This window comes from Equus asinus, chromosome 10 (assembly GCF_041296235.1).
Source record: "Equus asinus isolate D_3611 breed Donkey chromosome 10, EquAss-T2T_v2, whole genome shotgun sequence".
Taxonomy (NCBI): Eukaryota; Metazoa; Chordata; class Mammalia; order Perissodactyla; family Equidae; genus Equus; species Equus asinus.
Window position 1 is genome coordinate 32,965,272 of NC_091799.1, and position 16,799 is coordinate 32,982,070.

The following is a 16,799-nucleotide window of genomic DNA, read 5'->3' on the forward strand; positions in this document are numbered from 1 at the left end:
TTGCTCAAGCAGTTCTGCATCTGAGAAATGATTCTGAAGAAAACACAAAACAGCAAGAACAAAAACAAGTCTCCAGCAATACACACACAGGCAGAACCTCCACTGGTTCCCCACTACCCTGGTAGTAAGGCACAACCTCCTCAAAAGGGCTGGAAAGGTCTTATAATGCAGGCCCTGCACTGTGGCAACAAGCAGTGGCACGGACTCCCAGCTCCACTTCACGGCTCAGCATCACTCTCCTATGTGCTCCCACAGTGCTGTTTGTATCTCACTTTTAGCATTTAACACAGTTCACTTTAGCTGTTGGCTGCGACCATACTATGACCTGCATACTCACCTAGCCCTCCAATACACACATCAGTCTTACACACACGACTTGATCTTTACAGGGTACAGAACATTTATCACTTATCTCCTCATCCCTTAAAGTGCCCTATATATACTAACTGTTAACAAGTGTTTGTAGGATTGAATTAAGAAAGATGTAAGACAGTTCTTGGAAACTAGGAACACAGAATATTACACAGATACGTCTAGGTATACTTCTGAACATTTCAAAAAGGGCAAAAAATAGTGAAAAATGGATAAAGGAATTCAAATAGGATTCAAAATGGAGTCGGGAAGCCATGAAGGGAGAGTTCTCACACAGCAACCACTGCTCACAGCCTCATAACCAGCTGGAAGAAGGACGATTCCTCCCCGCCCCCAAGATGACACACTAACCATCGCTTGCTGCTGAAGGGAAACCGCCACAACCTGGAACTGTCGTTTCCCTCCAATGAATTTTTGCTCAAAACTACCCTCCCCCAATTTCCCCCCAGAACCTAATAAAAGCTGTCTTTTGTCTCTTTGCACTTGCCTATGGCTCACCATAGTTTGCTTGTCCTGAAATGAAATTCCTCTGCTATTCCCAAATAAACCCACTTGTGCTTAAACAAAATTGCCCTTTGCTCTGTTTAAGGTTGACAGTACCTACTTTGTTAAGTATTATAAAGATTAAATGAAATACGTTTATGTAGGCCCTACAGGTAACAAGCTTTTACTAAATACCAGCATATCAAAAAAAGCTCAAGGAAGACATGGGTAATGATAGGAAATTGATGTATGAACAAAGGGAAAATGACACCACTGTTCATGGAAGAGTTATTAACCAAAATGGTGGAAACAACCTAAATGTCCATGGACAGATGAATAAAGAAAACATGGTATATACATACAATGGAATATTATTCAACCCTACAAAGGAATGGAATTCTGACATACACTGCAAGAAGCTTAAAAACATTATGCTAAATGAGTCAAGCCAGACACAAAGAGACAAATACTGAACTATTGCATTTGTATGACTAGAGTAGTCAAATTCATAGAGACAGAAAGTAGAATATTGTTACCCGGGACTTGGGGGAGGCGAGAATGGGGAGTCACTGGTTCATGAGGAGAGTTTCAGTTTGGGATGAGGGAAAGTTCTGGAGATGAATAGCGGTGACGATCGCACAACATGAATGTACTTAATGCCACTGAACTGTACACCCAAAAAGGGTTGGTCAATTTTATGTTACGTATATTTTGTCACATTAAAAAAGAATTCTAGGGGGCCAGCCCTGTGGCCGGGTGGTTGCGTTCACATGCTCGCTTCTGCGGTCCAGGGTTTCACCAGTTCGGATCCTGGGCGTGGACATGGCACTGCTTGTTAGGCCATGTTGAGGTGGTATCCCACATGCTACAACTAGAAGGACCCACAACTAAGATACACAACTACATACTGAGGGGCTTTGGGATGAAAAAGCAGAAAAAAAAAGAAAAAATTCTAAAATAAGGAAATAAAAGCAAATTCGTTGACAGGAGAAGCCTTGTCTTTTCTTATGACCTAAAAGGAATTTCTTCAATAGAAACTCATCAAGAGGAAACATTTTTAAAAGCAAGGTCTTCATTTTAAAGTAAAATACGTCACAGGGCTGATTTTAATACTCATCAACGTAGCCAAATGGCATAAAGTTAAATATAAGCTAATAAAAGCAATTCTACCAGGAGTCAAAAGTTAAAAACCTTCTGAGGATCTGACGGAATTCAAAAATGAATTTAAGTATTTAGATGATGGGTCAAACTAAATATCCTTTAGGCAAGGTATGTAAGTAGTTACTGAAACCAAGCTTTGGATAAATATTGTGTAGCAGGGTTTGAGGTTGCCCTCTGTGGCTAGAACATGGTATTTAGAAAGTCGATACTGGATAAGAAGGCTTGTATGTAAGATAAAAAGAACTACAACTCACTAATAACCCTATTTTTTAAATGGACAAAACATGTGAAAAAACATTTCACCAATGAAAATATATGAATAGCTAAAGAATACATGAGAAGATTCTCAACATCATTAGCCATCAGGGAAACGCAAATTAAAACCACAGGCGCCACTTCAACCACTAGGATGGCTAGAAGACCCAGCAACTCCACTCAGGCATCTAAGACAAACGAAAACATGTCTACACGAAGACTTTCACGTTAACATTCGAAGCAGCATTATTCCTAACAGCCAAAAACTGGAAACAACCCATATGTCCTTGAACCGGTGAATGGACAAAATATGGTATACCCATACAAGTGGATATTATTAATACAGAGGGATAAAGTACTGATATGCTACAACATGGAAGAACTTAGACACGTTCGTGAAAAACTAACAAAAGACCACATATGAATCCATTTATATAAAATGTCCAGAAAAGGCAACACTACAGAGAGAGTAGACAAATTAGTGGTTGCCTTGAACCAGGGGTGGGAATGGGAATAAACCGTAAATGAGCATGAGGGATCTTACTGAGGTGATAAAATGTTCTAAAAGTGGATTATGGTGATGATTGCACGACTCAACGAATTCGCTAAAACTCATGGAACTGTACACTTGAAATGATTTTTATGATATGTAATTTATACTTCGTTATAAAAAAATTTATGTTCCAGATTCCCAATTGATAGTGGTATAAACCATTCTCTTATGAATTCAGGGATATAACATCCTAGAACAAGCCTCTTTTCAAGAATTTTTACATATTTCTTTCCATAAATTACATCTTCTCAAAAAAATCAAACCAGCATTTACGTCTTTTCCGAAAAACATTTAAACCAGGGTAAGTGGTTCTCCTAAGCCATATTCCGTTCATAGCTGAACCATCTCTGGTTGGTCCATTTAGCAGTAACTGCAGATCAAGTCATCACACAGCAGTGTTTGAACTATAGGCTTTGGGAGAAGTCAGGGCACAAGAAACCAAAAATACCCTCCAGAGGTAGCACTGCAAACCTAAACCCATTAAAATCACAGCAAATACTGCTGAGTCTCAGATGAGCATTACGGATCTCTTCACGTCGATGAGCCACAAGTTTTCTGGTTTAGTGCTCTTTTTATAGGAGCCGCCTCCGATTTCAAATTTAGGAACTTTATACCTTGTTGAGTCAGTCGGACTCTTTCAGAGCCCTATGACCTGAGAGACAAACCTAACTGACTTTGGGTTTTTAGTTCCTTTTTCAGTTAGAAATTATTATTTGACTGCACCAACGAAATCTCTAAGGGAGAATCCACTAAAATCTGTACACTAGTCCTTCGAGGTCTACTTTTACATCAGAAAACTTAACTGAAAATTCATTCTGCATCTTTTCTATATTCTTTTCCTGAATTCTACTATCAGTGCAGTCTCTTTAGATTTTAGGATAAATATTCTCCCGATAGCAGGGGATCATAATTTCAAATTCCCACAGTGGGCAAGTCAGGTTACATAAGTGAGAGAACTTGGCAAGTAGAAGAGTAGATTCTCCATCTAAAAGTAGCAGCTGCTACCCCAGACCAGCTACTGACCCACCAGAGTATGGGCCAGCGTTGTCAGACTTTTTATTTTTCAAAACAAGTCTTTCTCTTTTTTGGTATGAAATTTCCTTATTTTTAAATGGTGGCACTAATTCCACCCACTTTTACATACATACACACCCACCCCTTACTGCACAGACCAATTAAAACATGTCAAAGGGCCCAATTTTAGTTTGTGACCTTTGTCATACAGAAGGTTTACAATCCAGTTACAGGAAGCTGTACTTAGTATAGGTAAAATTTTAAAAAATAGAATTGTATTTTCCGAAAGGCAATCTGTCCAGAATAGCTCTATTTTCCTCCCATCCCCCACAACCCCCGAATCTCTTTTCCTAGGACTGTTATTCCCATGGCTGAGACGGCTCAGGTGCACACCCTCGAGGATCCCCATTCCCTCAGCCAGTGGCCAGAGGAAAAAGAGGCTGGGATGCTTTGTCCAATTAAAAGATTCCCTGAAGGCAAACTTGTTGGAGCTCCACCGGCTTGCTTCTCTTTACAACTTCCTAGCAATCCCGGCATCAAGTATTCAGAAAGCGTACTGCGTTCTCACTCAGTCGAAGTTCAGTATCCTAAAGGAGTAATTTTCTGCTAGAGAAACTTGCAAATTCTAATGAATCAAAAAGGTTTAACTTATTCCCACAGCTTCAGAGAATATCAGAGGTATCAAAAAAAAAAAACCCTTCAGAAATCATTAGTCCCATTGCTTCATTCTACCAGTAGAGAAACTAAAATTCAAAAAGGTCAAATGATTTGCCCAAGGGTACAGAGCAAGTGGGTCAGCAAACAGGGAGAAAAGCCAGGTTATCTGACCCCAGTCAAGTTCTCTTTCTATTACACTACACGGTAGTGGAAGGGGAAGCTAGAAGAGAGGGAAATCTCCAGAGAAAAGGTTATAAGATGGGTCCTGTGCACCCCTCCCCTGCTTTTTAAATGCACATTTGGCCTTTTAGAATCATTTCTCATCTCATACTACTTTCTTCACTTTTCATATGAATTTACCAACCCTATTACTATCTACCAAAAGCTGACATCCTTGAAAGAGGGGTCAATGGGAAAAATTACATTTTTCCTAGCCGCCAACCCAACGAAGTTGCAGCTACTAATTAATGCTGTGGTAGTTTACAGCCTGGGTTTTTAAATAAGGGACAATTTTGACTAAATACCCCCCCACCCTACTATCTTCCAAGAGTCACTCTCCAGAGTGAAATCCCCGATGTCTGATGAGGCCTGAATTGCTTTTAAATGTCTTCTCACATTCATTACATTCATATTCTCTCCTGCCGGTATGGATTTTCAGGTGTTCCACAAGGATTGAGCTTCGACTAAAGGTCGCTCCACAATAGTTACATTCATAGGGTTTCTCTCCAGTATGAATACGATGATGTTCATTAAGAGATGAACTCTGACTGAAGGACTTTCCACATTCTTTACATTTATAGGGTTTTACACCAGTATGAATTCTCTGATGACGACTAAGGAGTGAATGAGTAGGGAAGGCTTTCTCACACTGGTTACATTTGTAGGGTTTTTCTCCTGAGTGAAGTCTCTGATGGTAAATGACAGATGTAAAATGGCTGAAAGTCATCCCGCAGTCATTACATAAATACGGTTTTTCTCCAGTGTGAATTCTCTGATGTCGGGTAAGGCAAGAATTCTGTCTAAAGGCTTTTCCACATTCACCACATTTATAGGGTTTCTCTCCAGTATGAATCCTCTGATGTTTGGAAAGGGATGAGCTATGACTGAAGGATTTTCCACAGTTGTTACATGTGTAGGGTTTTTCTCCAGTATGAATTCGCTGATGTTGAATAAGAGACGAACTGTCACTAAAGGGTCTCCCACACTCTTTACATTTATAGGGTTTTTCTCCAGTATGAACTCTCTGATGTTTAATGAGATGGGCACTCAGGGTGAAAGCTTTTCCACAATCATCACACTTGTAGGGTTTCTCTCCACTATGAGTTCTGTGATGTGGCGTGAGTGATGAACTGTCACTGAAAGCTTTTCCACATTCATTGCACATATAGGGTTTCTCCCCAGTGTGAATCCTCCTGTGCTTGGTCAGTGAGGCACTATAGCCAAAGGCTTTTCCACACTTGCTACATTTATGGGTTTTTTCTTCAGTCTCAGTTCCCTCATCTTTATTCGAGGCGGTGGCTTGACATAAATTTTTCCGACATTTTTCACACGTAGAGCTTTTTCTCTTACTAAGGGATGATCTTTGAAAAAAGGCCACCCCACAGTTAGTGCACTTCTGAGTCTTATCCCCAAAATGAATTTTCTGATGTTTCTGATGGTCAGTAAGAGATGAAGAGTGACTTAAGACTTTCCTGCCTTCATTACATTTCCGTGACTTTTCTCCACCGTGTTCTTTGCGGTTCAGAACAAGGTCTGAATGAAAACTAAAGGGCTTCTTGCATTCATTATACCTTCGAGATTTCTTCCTTAAGTAGACTCTCAGATGTTTAATTATGTCTGAAGTTTGTTTGAAATTACTTCCAAAGGGGCCCCTTTCTGGGTCAAATTCCTCACCCTTTTTGCCTCTCCCACGCGTTTTCTTCTGTGTGACTGCTGATTGTGAATATTCCTTATTGCTACGATCCTCCTCTAATGCACCATGTTTCCAGGATTCTCCCATCAAGCCATAATCACTACCCATTAGGTATCTTTCTATTATTTCATCTAAAGTTGCTTCTTCCAAACAAACATCTTGATTTTGAACAGATTCCTTCAATTCACCTCTACGTTTACAATCTAAAAGAAATAACAGAATATTTCCTGTTTGCAATAAAGAAAGCTGCTGTATTTGGGACTGAAATAGGAAGAGAGACAGTAATGATTACAAGGAAAATGGCTTGGACAGTTCTCAAATCGAGTCTTACAAAGGGAAGGGAAAGCTGATACAGGGAAACCAGGTAAAACACAGGGGTTAGGGAAAATATTAAGGAAGATGAAAGTTTTGCGCTTCATACTTAGAAATGCAAGTTCTCACCCTCAATTCAAATTCCTATATTTGGTTCAAACTTATTCTGCCTATATCCAATCTATTCTCTTTCCAAACAATAATGACAACAGTGCAGGTATTTATCAAATACTTACCAAAGGCCAGGTGCCATATCAAGCACTTCATTTATATTTCACTTAATCTTCACAACAACCCTATGAAGTAGTTCCTATTACTATCCTTGTCTTATGGATGTGACCACTAGGCACGTAGAGTCTAAATGGCTTGACCAAGGTCACATGTGTTATAAGTGGCAGAGCTAAATTTTTAACCTAGCCTGACACCAAAGCCCATGCTTTTGGTCCCTAGACCACATTGCTTCTCCCCAAAGCAGCCACACAGCATAAGTTTAAAATATTAACTATAGATAGTTAATCACATCACAGATATGCGACATCATCTATACTAGACTTTCAAAGGTCACCACAATCCAGCCCTATCAACCTTATGGATACTTTAATCAGGCATCCATTTACTGTCCGTGTTACAGCATTTTCAATCCTATTGCCTTGGTCTTAATACTTAATTAATAGTCTTAATACTTCATACTACCTAGAATGCAATTCCACAGCACCCTCACCATCACAAATATATAAATTTGGCAGGGCCCAGGGTTCGAGTCCTACAGTCTCCACAGAGCTTTCTTCAATACCATATACTCACTATTTATGCTCTTCTCAGAACTTTGAATTCATTTATTCACCACATCAGTCACCTCGGCTCTTAATCATGAGATTATATTGTTACTTTTATAACACTATTTTTTAAACAGGTAACTATAAAACACAAAATACTATTACCCAGAAGTTAACCATTGTTAAAACCTGTCTATTTTCTTCTATAAAGTTTCTACATATTTTAGGATAGAAAAATTGTGTGTAATATGTAGTTACTTTTTTCATTCATAATTCTTTCCCACTTCATTGGTATTCTTCATAAAGACAATTTTAATCAGTCACATAATAATCCACCACATAGATATATCATAGTTTGTTTAGTTATTTCCTTACTGAATGTTTATCAAATGATTAATATTTCCTCAGAAGAGAGACATAACAGTGGAATTAATGAACCAAAGGGTAGAAGAGTTATACTACTACACAATATATGATGAGCAGAAGTACCTGGGTACTCATCTCTGGTCAAATGATCTTTCTTTAAATCTTTGCAAATTTGATGGGTAACAAATGTATCGTTGCTTTAAATGTATTTTTCATTGTTGACCAGTGACTGGGAACTTGTTTTCATGTTCACAGCTATTTAAATTTAATTTTGTCAGTTATTTTTAATTTTGTCAGCTATCTGCCCAAGTTCTTTGCCCATTTTTCTAACAGACTCAGTGTTCCTCATTGATTTGCATGAGCTTTTTTATAAATTATGGCTATGGACTCTGCTTTGTCTGTCAAAAACTTTTTTCTCCAGTCTGCTGTAAGTGACTTTTTAAACAAGTTGTACATCTAAATGATGCTTTGTTTACATAAGTATCTTGGGGGGAGGGGTATATATTTATACCAATGCTGCTAGATTAGTCAAAACATTTTTTAGAACCCATTTTTGGAATTACTCTCTCAAATGCTAGTTTAACATAGTAAGACAATTGCCGTCGGTTAGTTGTGTAACTATACTAGAAACGGCCAACAGGTTGACTAAAATGAACTGTTAAGAAGATGGAATACAGCCAAGTGAATAACTCTTTTTTTCTTTAAAACAAACCAAGGTATTGATATATAAGTAATGATTTATTTTTATTTTTAAAAATATAAATTTAGTATATTTCTTGTTAAATTTTAAGGGAAGGAGCAAGAAAATGCAATCCCTCAATGAGAACCAGGGTTAACATGAATATTCTCCAGATATTAAAAATCTCTGTCTATCTATTTAGACATACACATATGTATATTTTTTTCTTTTAACAAAAACGGGATTATACTATATGTGCTAGCCACTGGATGAACTCCTACTTATCGTCCAAGATTCAACTCAAATGTTAATCAAGCCTTTGCTCCTCTATTTTCCCACTGCTTCTTACACATGCCACTATTACAGCATACACTCAATCCTAACACTTTTTGTTTTGATATCTGTATCAATGGCATCCATACAAATGCACCTCTCAGATCTCCTCCTCTGGGGCACTTACCTAAGGGTCCCTGCTGCTGCTCTATGAGTCCACCATGGCATTCACACCAAGGCCACTTTCCCATGGGCTGCGCCCAGTCAATGACAAAGAGAGCAGGGATACTTAAGCAGGCCCATTTCCGTGAGACACAGGGCTCTGCCAGGCAACTCTGCCTGGAAGACTCTCTTTTGGCCTTCCCAAAACCTTCTTAAAACTCAACTTCAGTCTAAGACTCTTCCCACCCAACCTTCCTTCCTTCCTTCTCCCATTCACAAGTGTTAGACCTGAATCATGCTCTGACAGCTCTTCTGGCCTCTTCCAACCCCCGCTCCATTTTCCTTCACTGGAATTCTCCCCAGTAAGTTTCTGGCATGGCTAATCGTGCCTTGACAGGTGCTTCTCAGAGGACCCAAACAGAGTCTCCCATGTTAAAACGAACATTCCAGGAAGGCAAGGGGTACATTCTCATCATCTTTCTACTTTAGCATCTAGCCCACCCAGTATTTCAAGAGCTCTTCCCAAATGAGTTGGTAAGCAACTGTTCTAATTTCCTTGTCTACTTTTCACCAACTCACCTGATCTGGAGCCTTTTGAGATTTCTTTTTCCAGCAGCCGTGGTAGTTCAGCCCACGTTAGCTGGGAAACCAAATCTAATTTGGAAACTGGCAAGCCTGCTTACAGAGAAAAGAAGAGAAAATGGCTGTTTTTCCATAGAACAAAGACATTCCAACATTCACACACAGCCTCAGGGAAGAGAAGACGCTGTCAAATACAGACATCAGTACTGAAATTTGAGGAGAAAAGTGGGGAAGGGATGGCCTTGATGACAGTAAAATGATGCTCAACATCTCCAGTTCAATGAACAAAAACTCTTTTTTAGGGGAAATACTGCAGAAAAGTACATTTTCAGGACCCATTTTTAGGATTAGTCATATTACCCCCGCACGCCCAGCCAAAACATCTAATACCACTTATCTTTTAATAATAGCGGACAAAAAGCTATCTGGTTTATATGCTAGATCATGAGGAGAAGATGTCTTTACCCACAAACTCTAGGTTCCTAAAGTTCTCCAGTAGCACTTCCTTATACAGCTCCTTCTGAAAAGGCTCCAGCTTCCTCCACTCTCCTCTGGAAAAGTTCACAGCCACATCCTTGAATGTCACAGATTCCTAGAACACCAAACACAGTCTTTTTGCAGTGGATTATTCCAAATAGATCCTAAGGATTCAGAGAAGTGGTTAGGATATAAATAGTTATGACAGGATCCAACTTTTTAAAAACTCAAAACCCAAGCTACAAGGTAGCTATTATATGACTATTATATGCGATACAGAGCAAGATTATGACACAATCCTTGCCTTTTCCAGTTAGTCCCTGGTGTGAAATGCTGGACAAGGGTTCTCTGGAATGTCTAACATTGATCAAGTTCACCCCAACACACTGATTTCTAGGATTAATAGAAGAATATTAAATGAAAGCTACAAATTACATTCCCAAATCCAAATTCAGAGAATTAACATAAGCTGACTACAGGCAATAATAAGAGTACTATCAGTGAGTACATTCCATATTTTCATTTCCAGTTGGTTATAAGTAGCAATTATTTTCTATCCCAATCAAACGGAATCTGTGTTCAACATATGCACACTTGCAATTATTCCAAATGACACACAAGCACAGCGATATTAAAATATACTTTCTGTAGCATCCTCTGCAGGCTATTTTGAGAGGTAGTGTAACAGAGCAAATATGAGCACTTCTATTAGCTTCCTCTGGCTGCTGTAACAAATTACCATAACTTTGGGGGCTTAAAACAGAAGCTTATTCGGGGCTGGCCCCGTGGTCGAGTGGTTAAGTTCGCGCGCTCCACTGCAGGCGGCCCAGTGTTTCGTTGGTTCGAATCCTGGGCGCGGACATGGCACTGCTCATCAGACCACGCTGAGGCAGCGTCCCATATGCCACAACTAGAAGAACCCACAACAAAGAATACACAACTATGTACCGGGGGGCGTTGGGGAGAAAAAGGAAAAAAATAAAATCTTTAAAAAATAAAAAATAAAAAAACAGAAGCTTATTCTCCCACAGTCCTGGAGGCCAGAAGACTGAGATCAAGGTGTTCGCAGAGCTGCACTTCCTTCAGAGGCTCTGAGGGAAAATCTGTTCCTTGCCTCTTCCAGCTTCTCTGGTGGCTGCCAGCATTCTTTGGCGTTCCTCGGCTCTGGCCTTAGTGCTCCAATCTTCACATAGCTCTCCGCACACCCCCACACCCCCCACTCCGCCTACTCCTGTTGTGTGTTCAATCTCCCTCTGTCTCTCTCTTACAAGGACACTTGTGATGGCATTTAGGGCACACCCATATAATTCAAGCTCATTTCCTCATCTCACTTCAAAATCCTTAACTCAATCACATGTGCAAAGACCTTTGTTCCAAATAAAGTAACATTCACAGGTTCCAGGGCTCAGCAAGTGCATATATTTTGGAGAGCCATTAATCAGCCTACTACAGCACTATTATCTACTATTGTGAATAAAAATTTTTTTCCTCACTAGTAATTATTAGTATACAGGAAACTTAGTGATTTGTAATGTTACTTTTCTCAACTGTTCTATGAGATCCAGTACTTATTCAGATGATTCTCTGAGGTTTTCCAAATAGTCAGTATTATCTGCAAATAATATCCATTTGCCTCTTTCATACCAATACTTACCTCATTTCTTTCTTCTCTTACTGCATTGGCTAGAATATCCAGAAAATACTCATTAATAGCAGTAAGGTTAGACATCTTTATCATTTTACTGGCGTTGTGAAGATTGTTTTTTATTTTCCAACACTATCCAGCTGGAGATGTTCTTTACCATGTTAAGGAAATGGAATTCTATTGCTACCTAATTTCATTGGGAATAATTGTTGACTTCTAATAAGTCATTTTTTTGTTTTTATAAGAGTCAGATTTGTGACAAATTCTTGTAACTGAAATAAAACAGCATGTGAATAATGAGCTCTAAGAAGGTAAAGAATGGGAAGAAAAGGAGACTGTCTTAATTATTCTAGTATCTTTATACCACTCAGTAGGAGCTCAGTTAAATATTTACTTAAGAATGAAAACGAGTGAAAGGAAGCTTACCCAGGACTCGGTATTTGGAAGGACAGATACCATTTTATCTTCCTCAGAAGGCTCCTCTTGGGAAAGAACAGAATCCTCAGAGACTGGATCTAGGAAGGAGGGGAAAAAAACACAGTCCAGTCTTTCAAATGGACTCCTCAGACTAGAAATTCTTACATATGTCCCTCTGGATAAAAAGGTCAGAAGAAACAGAAAAACAGTTTTCCCCACTCTTTCAAACTGAGAGAAAAGCCACAGATACAGTTTCCTACTAAAACCCAAGCTTTTCTCTTACCCCATAAAATAATCTTTTAATCCCTAAGCTCAAAAACTGACTTCCCTCATTCTATATACCCCAAGTTTTAATGTATTCATGCAATAATGGGTTTCAAAATATTTATGATTTATAAGATATATTAAGGTAAAATAGCATATTGTTTTATGTATTAATTTGTTTTCTTCGTAGTCCTAGCACAGCGTCTCACAAAAGAGTCACTTTGTGAATGAAAGCACCAAGCTGGTCTCAAGAACTAACTCCACCTCTGTGGTCACCAGCAAATCCTGCAGACAGAAATCAGGAATCTGAACACATGAACTAAACGTATGAAATACCCTAAGATCTCAACAGCTCTTCTTTTCATAAAGGAAAAGTATTTTTTAAAATCATCTTTCACTTTCTTATGAAAGAATTTTAGGCAGCTTATCCATTAAGAATCAGAATTATGTAATCAAAAAAAAAGAGGGATCATTTTAAGGAAACTGTTTTATCTTACAGAATGCTAGATAACCAATTCATGAACTTTACTGCAGGGGCCTCCACAGAGGCCCTAATTTTGGAGACACACATGTGGCAGTGACAGACAAGTCAGAGAGGAATCAGGAAACCCAAATTTTAGATACATCAATTAGCTGCATGACCACAAATTACCTCTGTGGAGGTAAACACTATTTCCCTCTCTCTCTCAGAATGCTTGGTAGAATACAAATTGTCACACATACGTATTGAGAGCCTTATGGTAAATAACATGCTACAACTATTTGGAATGTTTGTAGAATATTAGAGGGATTTTATAAAAGCTGAACCACATGCCCTCAAAGGGCTACCCACCCTAGAAGTCTTTTCGTCAATATTTTACAATGGTATAATTATGTTGCAATTCATAGTTTATATTTTATACATTTACATATAATGTATAATAATGTAATAAAAATATAAATCAGCTGTTCCTCCCCTAAGGCTATGGAACTACACTATCCAGTAGGGCAGTTGCTCACCACATATCACTATTTAAATTTAAATTTAACTAAAAATTCAAATCCTTAGTTGCACTAGCCACATTTCATACGATTAAGCTGAAGTGCAAAAACAGTGCAGAACGCATTTCCACCATCGCCGATACTGGATGGCCCCATTCTAGAAACATGCTATTGTACATGCTGGAGCAAGAAGTTGAGGCCCGGGCCGGATGACATGCTTGTGACTCCAAAGATTTTCAAATTTCTTTCTTTCCTGTCTTCTCAGCTCCCTCTTGCTCAAGGGTGAAGGGAAAGAAATCAGTATTTCCTGAGCATCCACCTCATCTTGTTTAATCCTCACAACAAAACTAGAGATCTCCTTTTTAGAGATAAAAATGTAAAGTTCTGAGAGGTTATGTAACTTACCAAAGATCACACACTAAAACGCAAGGCCGACTCAAACCCAGCCTCAACTCCAAAATTAAGACTCTTTTCCAGCAATAAACTGCTTTCTTTTGGGGAGTCTATTTCGCACCTTGAAGAGCCCTCTCCCACTTCCTCCCTCCATCTATGAATCTCACCTTCCTTTGCCTCAAGTGCTTGGGTCAAATCCTCTATTAGGGTCACCACTTCCTCACTACTCTCAGGATGCTGTGACTTTACCCAAATCCTGATCTCCCCAGGCAAAATGGTCAGGAACTGCTCAAACACCAAAAGCTCTAAAATCTGTTCTTTCGTGTGGATGTCTGGCCTCAGCCACCGAATGCAGAGCTCCCAGAGTTGATTCAGGGCTTTTCTGGGTCCAGCCACTTCTGAATAACAAAACCGCCTGAACCTCTGCCTGAACGACTCTGGGTCCGCGGGGTCTCCTCTTAGCACAGCTTCTCGATCCCCACGAGTATCCATTCTCAGGACCTTGCTCTGTTCACTCGAGGCCAGAGTTTGAGGGTCTGGGGAGACGGCAGTCATCTCGTTCAAGAGTACTACGGCTTGCAATGTCTGTCACCAGCAGGAATCCAGTCCTCTTCAGACTCTAGTTGAATATAGTATAGTCCACCAAGAGGCACTACAGACAGCAAAATATCAAGGGTTCCAACAATTCAGTGTATGGCCTTGCAGAAACTGTCAAGAAACAGAAGATATTAAGTAAGTGAAACAAACTGTTAATCCTAAAAACACGGTTCCTGCTTTGGTTCAAATACATACACACACATACTCTCAGAAGCCTAGAACAGCCCTGCCCAAGTACTGTATTAAAAGAATAGTTTTCTCCATAGATGAAAAGCCACGGAGTTACTTACAGGTAATTAAAGGTAACCTCCAAGAAAACAGTTTCTTCAGACTTGATCCTCTTCATAAACAAAACATGTCAGAAAAGGCTCACAGCTACAAGAGGATCTAGTCACAAACCTATTCAACCCTTCCTGCTCCCTCTCAGTGAATGGTCACCCATTTCCCACCAGTTGCTCAACTCAGAAGCCTGATTTCATATTTGCCTCTGAAATTTCTCACATTATCAATAACCACGTTCTGGAGGTTTTATTTCCTACAAACCTCTCCATTCTCTCCTTCTGAAACTACCTAAGTACTGGCTTCCTCAATCCATTCTCATACTGTAGCCCAAGGAAACTTCTATTATGCAAAATATGGTCCTATCGCTCCCCAGGTGTCTCAAGATAAAATTCAAATGCAAAGGCCATGCCTGATGATCTGGAGACCCCACCCCATGAGCTCACCTCTTGAGCTCTAGCTGCCCCTAAAGGACAATGCAGCCATGAAGAAGTATTTCACCAGTCCCAGCCACCCATCTATCCCTTCCATCCTTTGCACGAGAGCCATTCCCTCTCCTGGGAATGCTGCCTTCTTTCCCTCTCCTGCCACTTTTACTCATTCTTTAAAACTTGACTCCTCTCAACTGTCACCTCTGTGTGAAGCTTTCTCTGATCTCCAAGTGCACTTCTGCACGGAGCCTGCCCTGTGCTGCATGCATTTTTTCATTCTACAAATAACTGAACGTCCACAACGAGCTGGGAACCCGGCACTACGGAGACAGGCATGGACAGGTCAGACAGGGTCCCCGCCCTCACAGAGCACCCAGGAGACGACAATACAGCCTGAGATGTGCTACACTGCGGCAAGTGAGAAGACATTCTCCTCCTGTTGCAACTGATACCAACAATACCCACCTCCGAGCACAGAGCCGGGCACACAGTATGCATGACGTCATTTATTCCCCCACCAAATATTAGGCACCTACCAAGTACCTGGCGCTGTGCTGAGCACCTGGAACTCTGCGGTGACTAAGACACTCGTCTCGGTCTCCAGAGAGCTTACAAGAGAGGCTCCGTGAAAATGTGACGCAGGCAGAAAAAAGTTCTCAAACGGGGGAGAGGAGAGGATTTGCCCCACAGGGGACGTTTAGCAATGTCTGGAGACATTCTGGTTACAACTGCAGAGGAGGGATGCTACCGGTACCCAGTGGGTAGAGGCAAGGATGCTGCTAAACATCCTGCAACACACGGGACTGTCCCTCATCCCCCCGACACACAGCATGCAATTTTCCCGCCCAAAATGTCCAAGTACCGAAGTGGCGAGACCACGGGCGCAGGGAGGGGAAGGAGGAAAGCTCCGTCCTTCGGGAGAGTGCCCACCTCCCACAGAAGCTGCAGCACCGGGAGCGCACAGCGAGATCAGTAGGCTGCCCTCGGCCCCCAGCCCGCCCCTAGTGCACCCTCGGAGCCCGCGACTTGGCCGCAGCCCCTAAACTAGGGGCCCGGGACAACCACTACCTGCCGCAGGACCCGCAGCCAGGACCAACGCCACCGCAATGAGCTTCTAGAAGCGATTCCTGCAGGGGCTGCGCGCGCAAGCCGGCGGGGGGGAGAAGCCACTGCGCCTGCGCAGGGGCGCAGAACTACGATTCCCGGAATGCGCCCGTCCCACTTTGCGAAAGTCCTGTGCTTTCCATAGGTTCCCACCCTGGCCTGTTGCGCATGGTTGTTGGGAAGCGGCTGGTGGTCTCAGACCAGGAATTATTGCTGCGCCAGAGGCCTAAAGGCCTAGAACCATCTCAGGTTTTCAGATGTGTGATGTTCTGTTTCCTTGGTAACCGCAAACCATCTTTACCCCCTCCCCTTCCTACCCTTCCTGAAATCCAGGCTGGGAAAACCCACCGCAGAAGCATATTAGTGATGCATTCAATACAAGCCATAATGCCGCAACTTGAATTAAGCAAATGTAATTTTATGACTTCCACACCTGCCCCCATGGTCCAAACCACCATCCCGCCTCACCTGGATTATTGCAATAGCTTCTTGATTTCACTCTTCTTGTCTTGTCTTCACATTGCAGCCAGAGAGACGCTTAAAAAACGTAAAACAGTATGTCGCTCCCCTGCTTAAAACCCTGCGAAGTCCTCCCATTTCACTCAGAGTAAAAACCCAAATTTTTACAGTGGCCTACAAGGCCCTGTGGAATCT

General features: G+C 40.9%; 1 protein-coding gene across 1 annotated transcript; it reads right to left on the bottom strand.

Annotated features, from left to right (window-relative positions):
• Positions 1-2,968: 2,968 nt before the first annotated feature.
• Positions 2,969-16,209, bottom strand: ZNF483 (zinc finger protein 483). The gene is made up of 6 exons (XM_014834499.3): positions 16,110-16,209; positions 13,902-14,442; positions 12,106-12,194; positions 10,023-10,149; positions 9,555-9,650; positions 2,969-6,610 (listed from the first exon to the last, which is right to left on the bottom strand). The coding sequence occupies exons 2-6, from the start codon at positions 14,287-14,289 to the stop codon at positions 5,046-5,048; spliced, it is 2,265 nt and encodes a 754-aa protein (XP_014689985.3). The 5' UTR covers positions 14,290-14,442; positions 16,110-16,209; the 3' UTR covers positions 2,969-5,045.
• Positions 16,210-16,799: the final 590 nt, after the last annotated feature.

Excerpts from the sequence above, each read along its gene's own strand:
- ZNF483 (XM_014834499.3), bottom strand. The coding sequence starts at position 14,289 with ATGACTGCCGTCTCCCCAGACCCTCAAACTCTGGCCTCGAGTGAACAG. Across the intron at positions 9,651-10,022 it reads TAGGAACCTAGAGTTTGTGG|GCTTGCCAGTTTCCAAATTA; the intron begins GTAAAGACATCT and ends CTCTGTAAGCAG. Across the intron at positions 6,611-9,554 it reads CTCAAAAGGCTCCAGATCAG|ATTGTAAACGTAGAGGTGAA; the intron begins GTGAGTTGGTGA and ends TATTTCTTTTAG.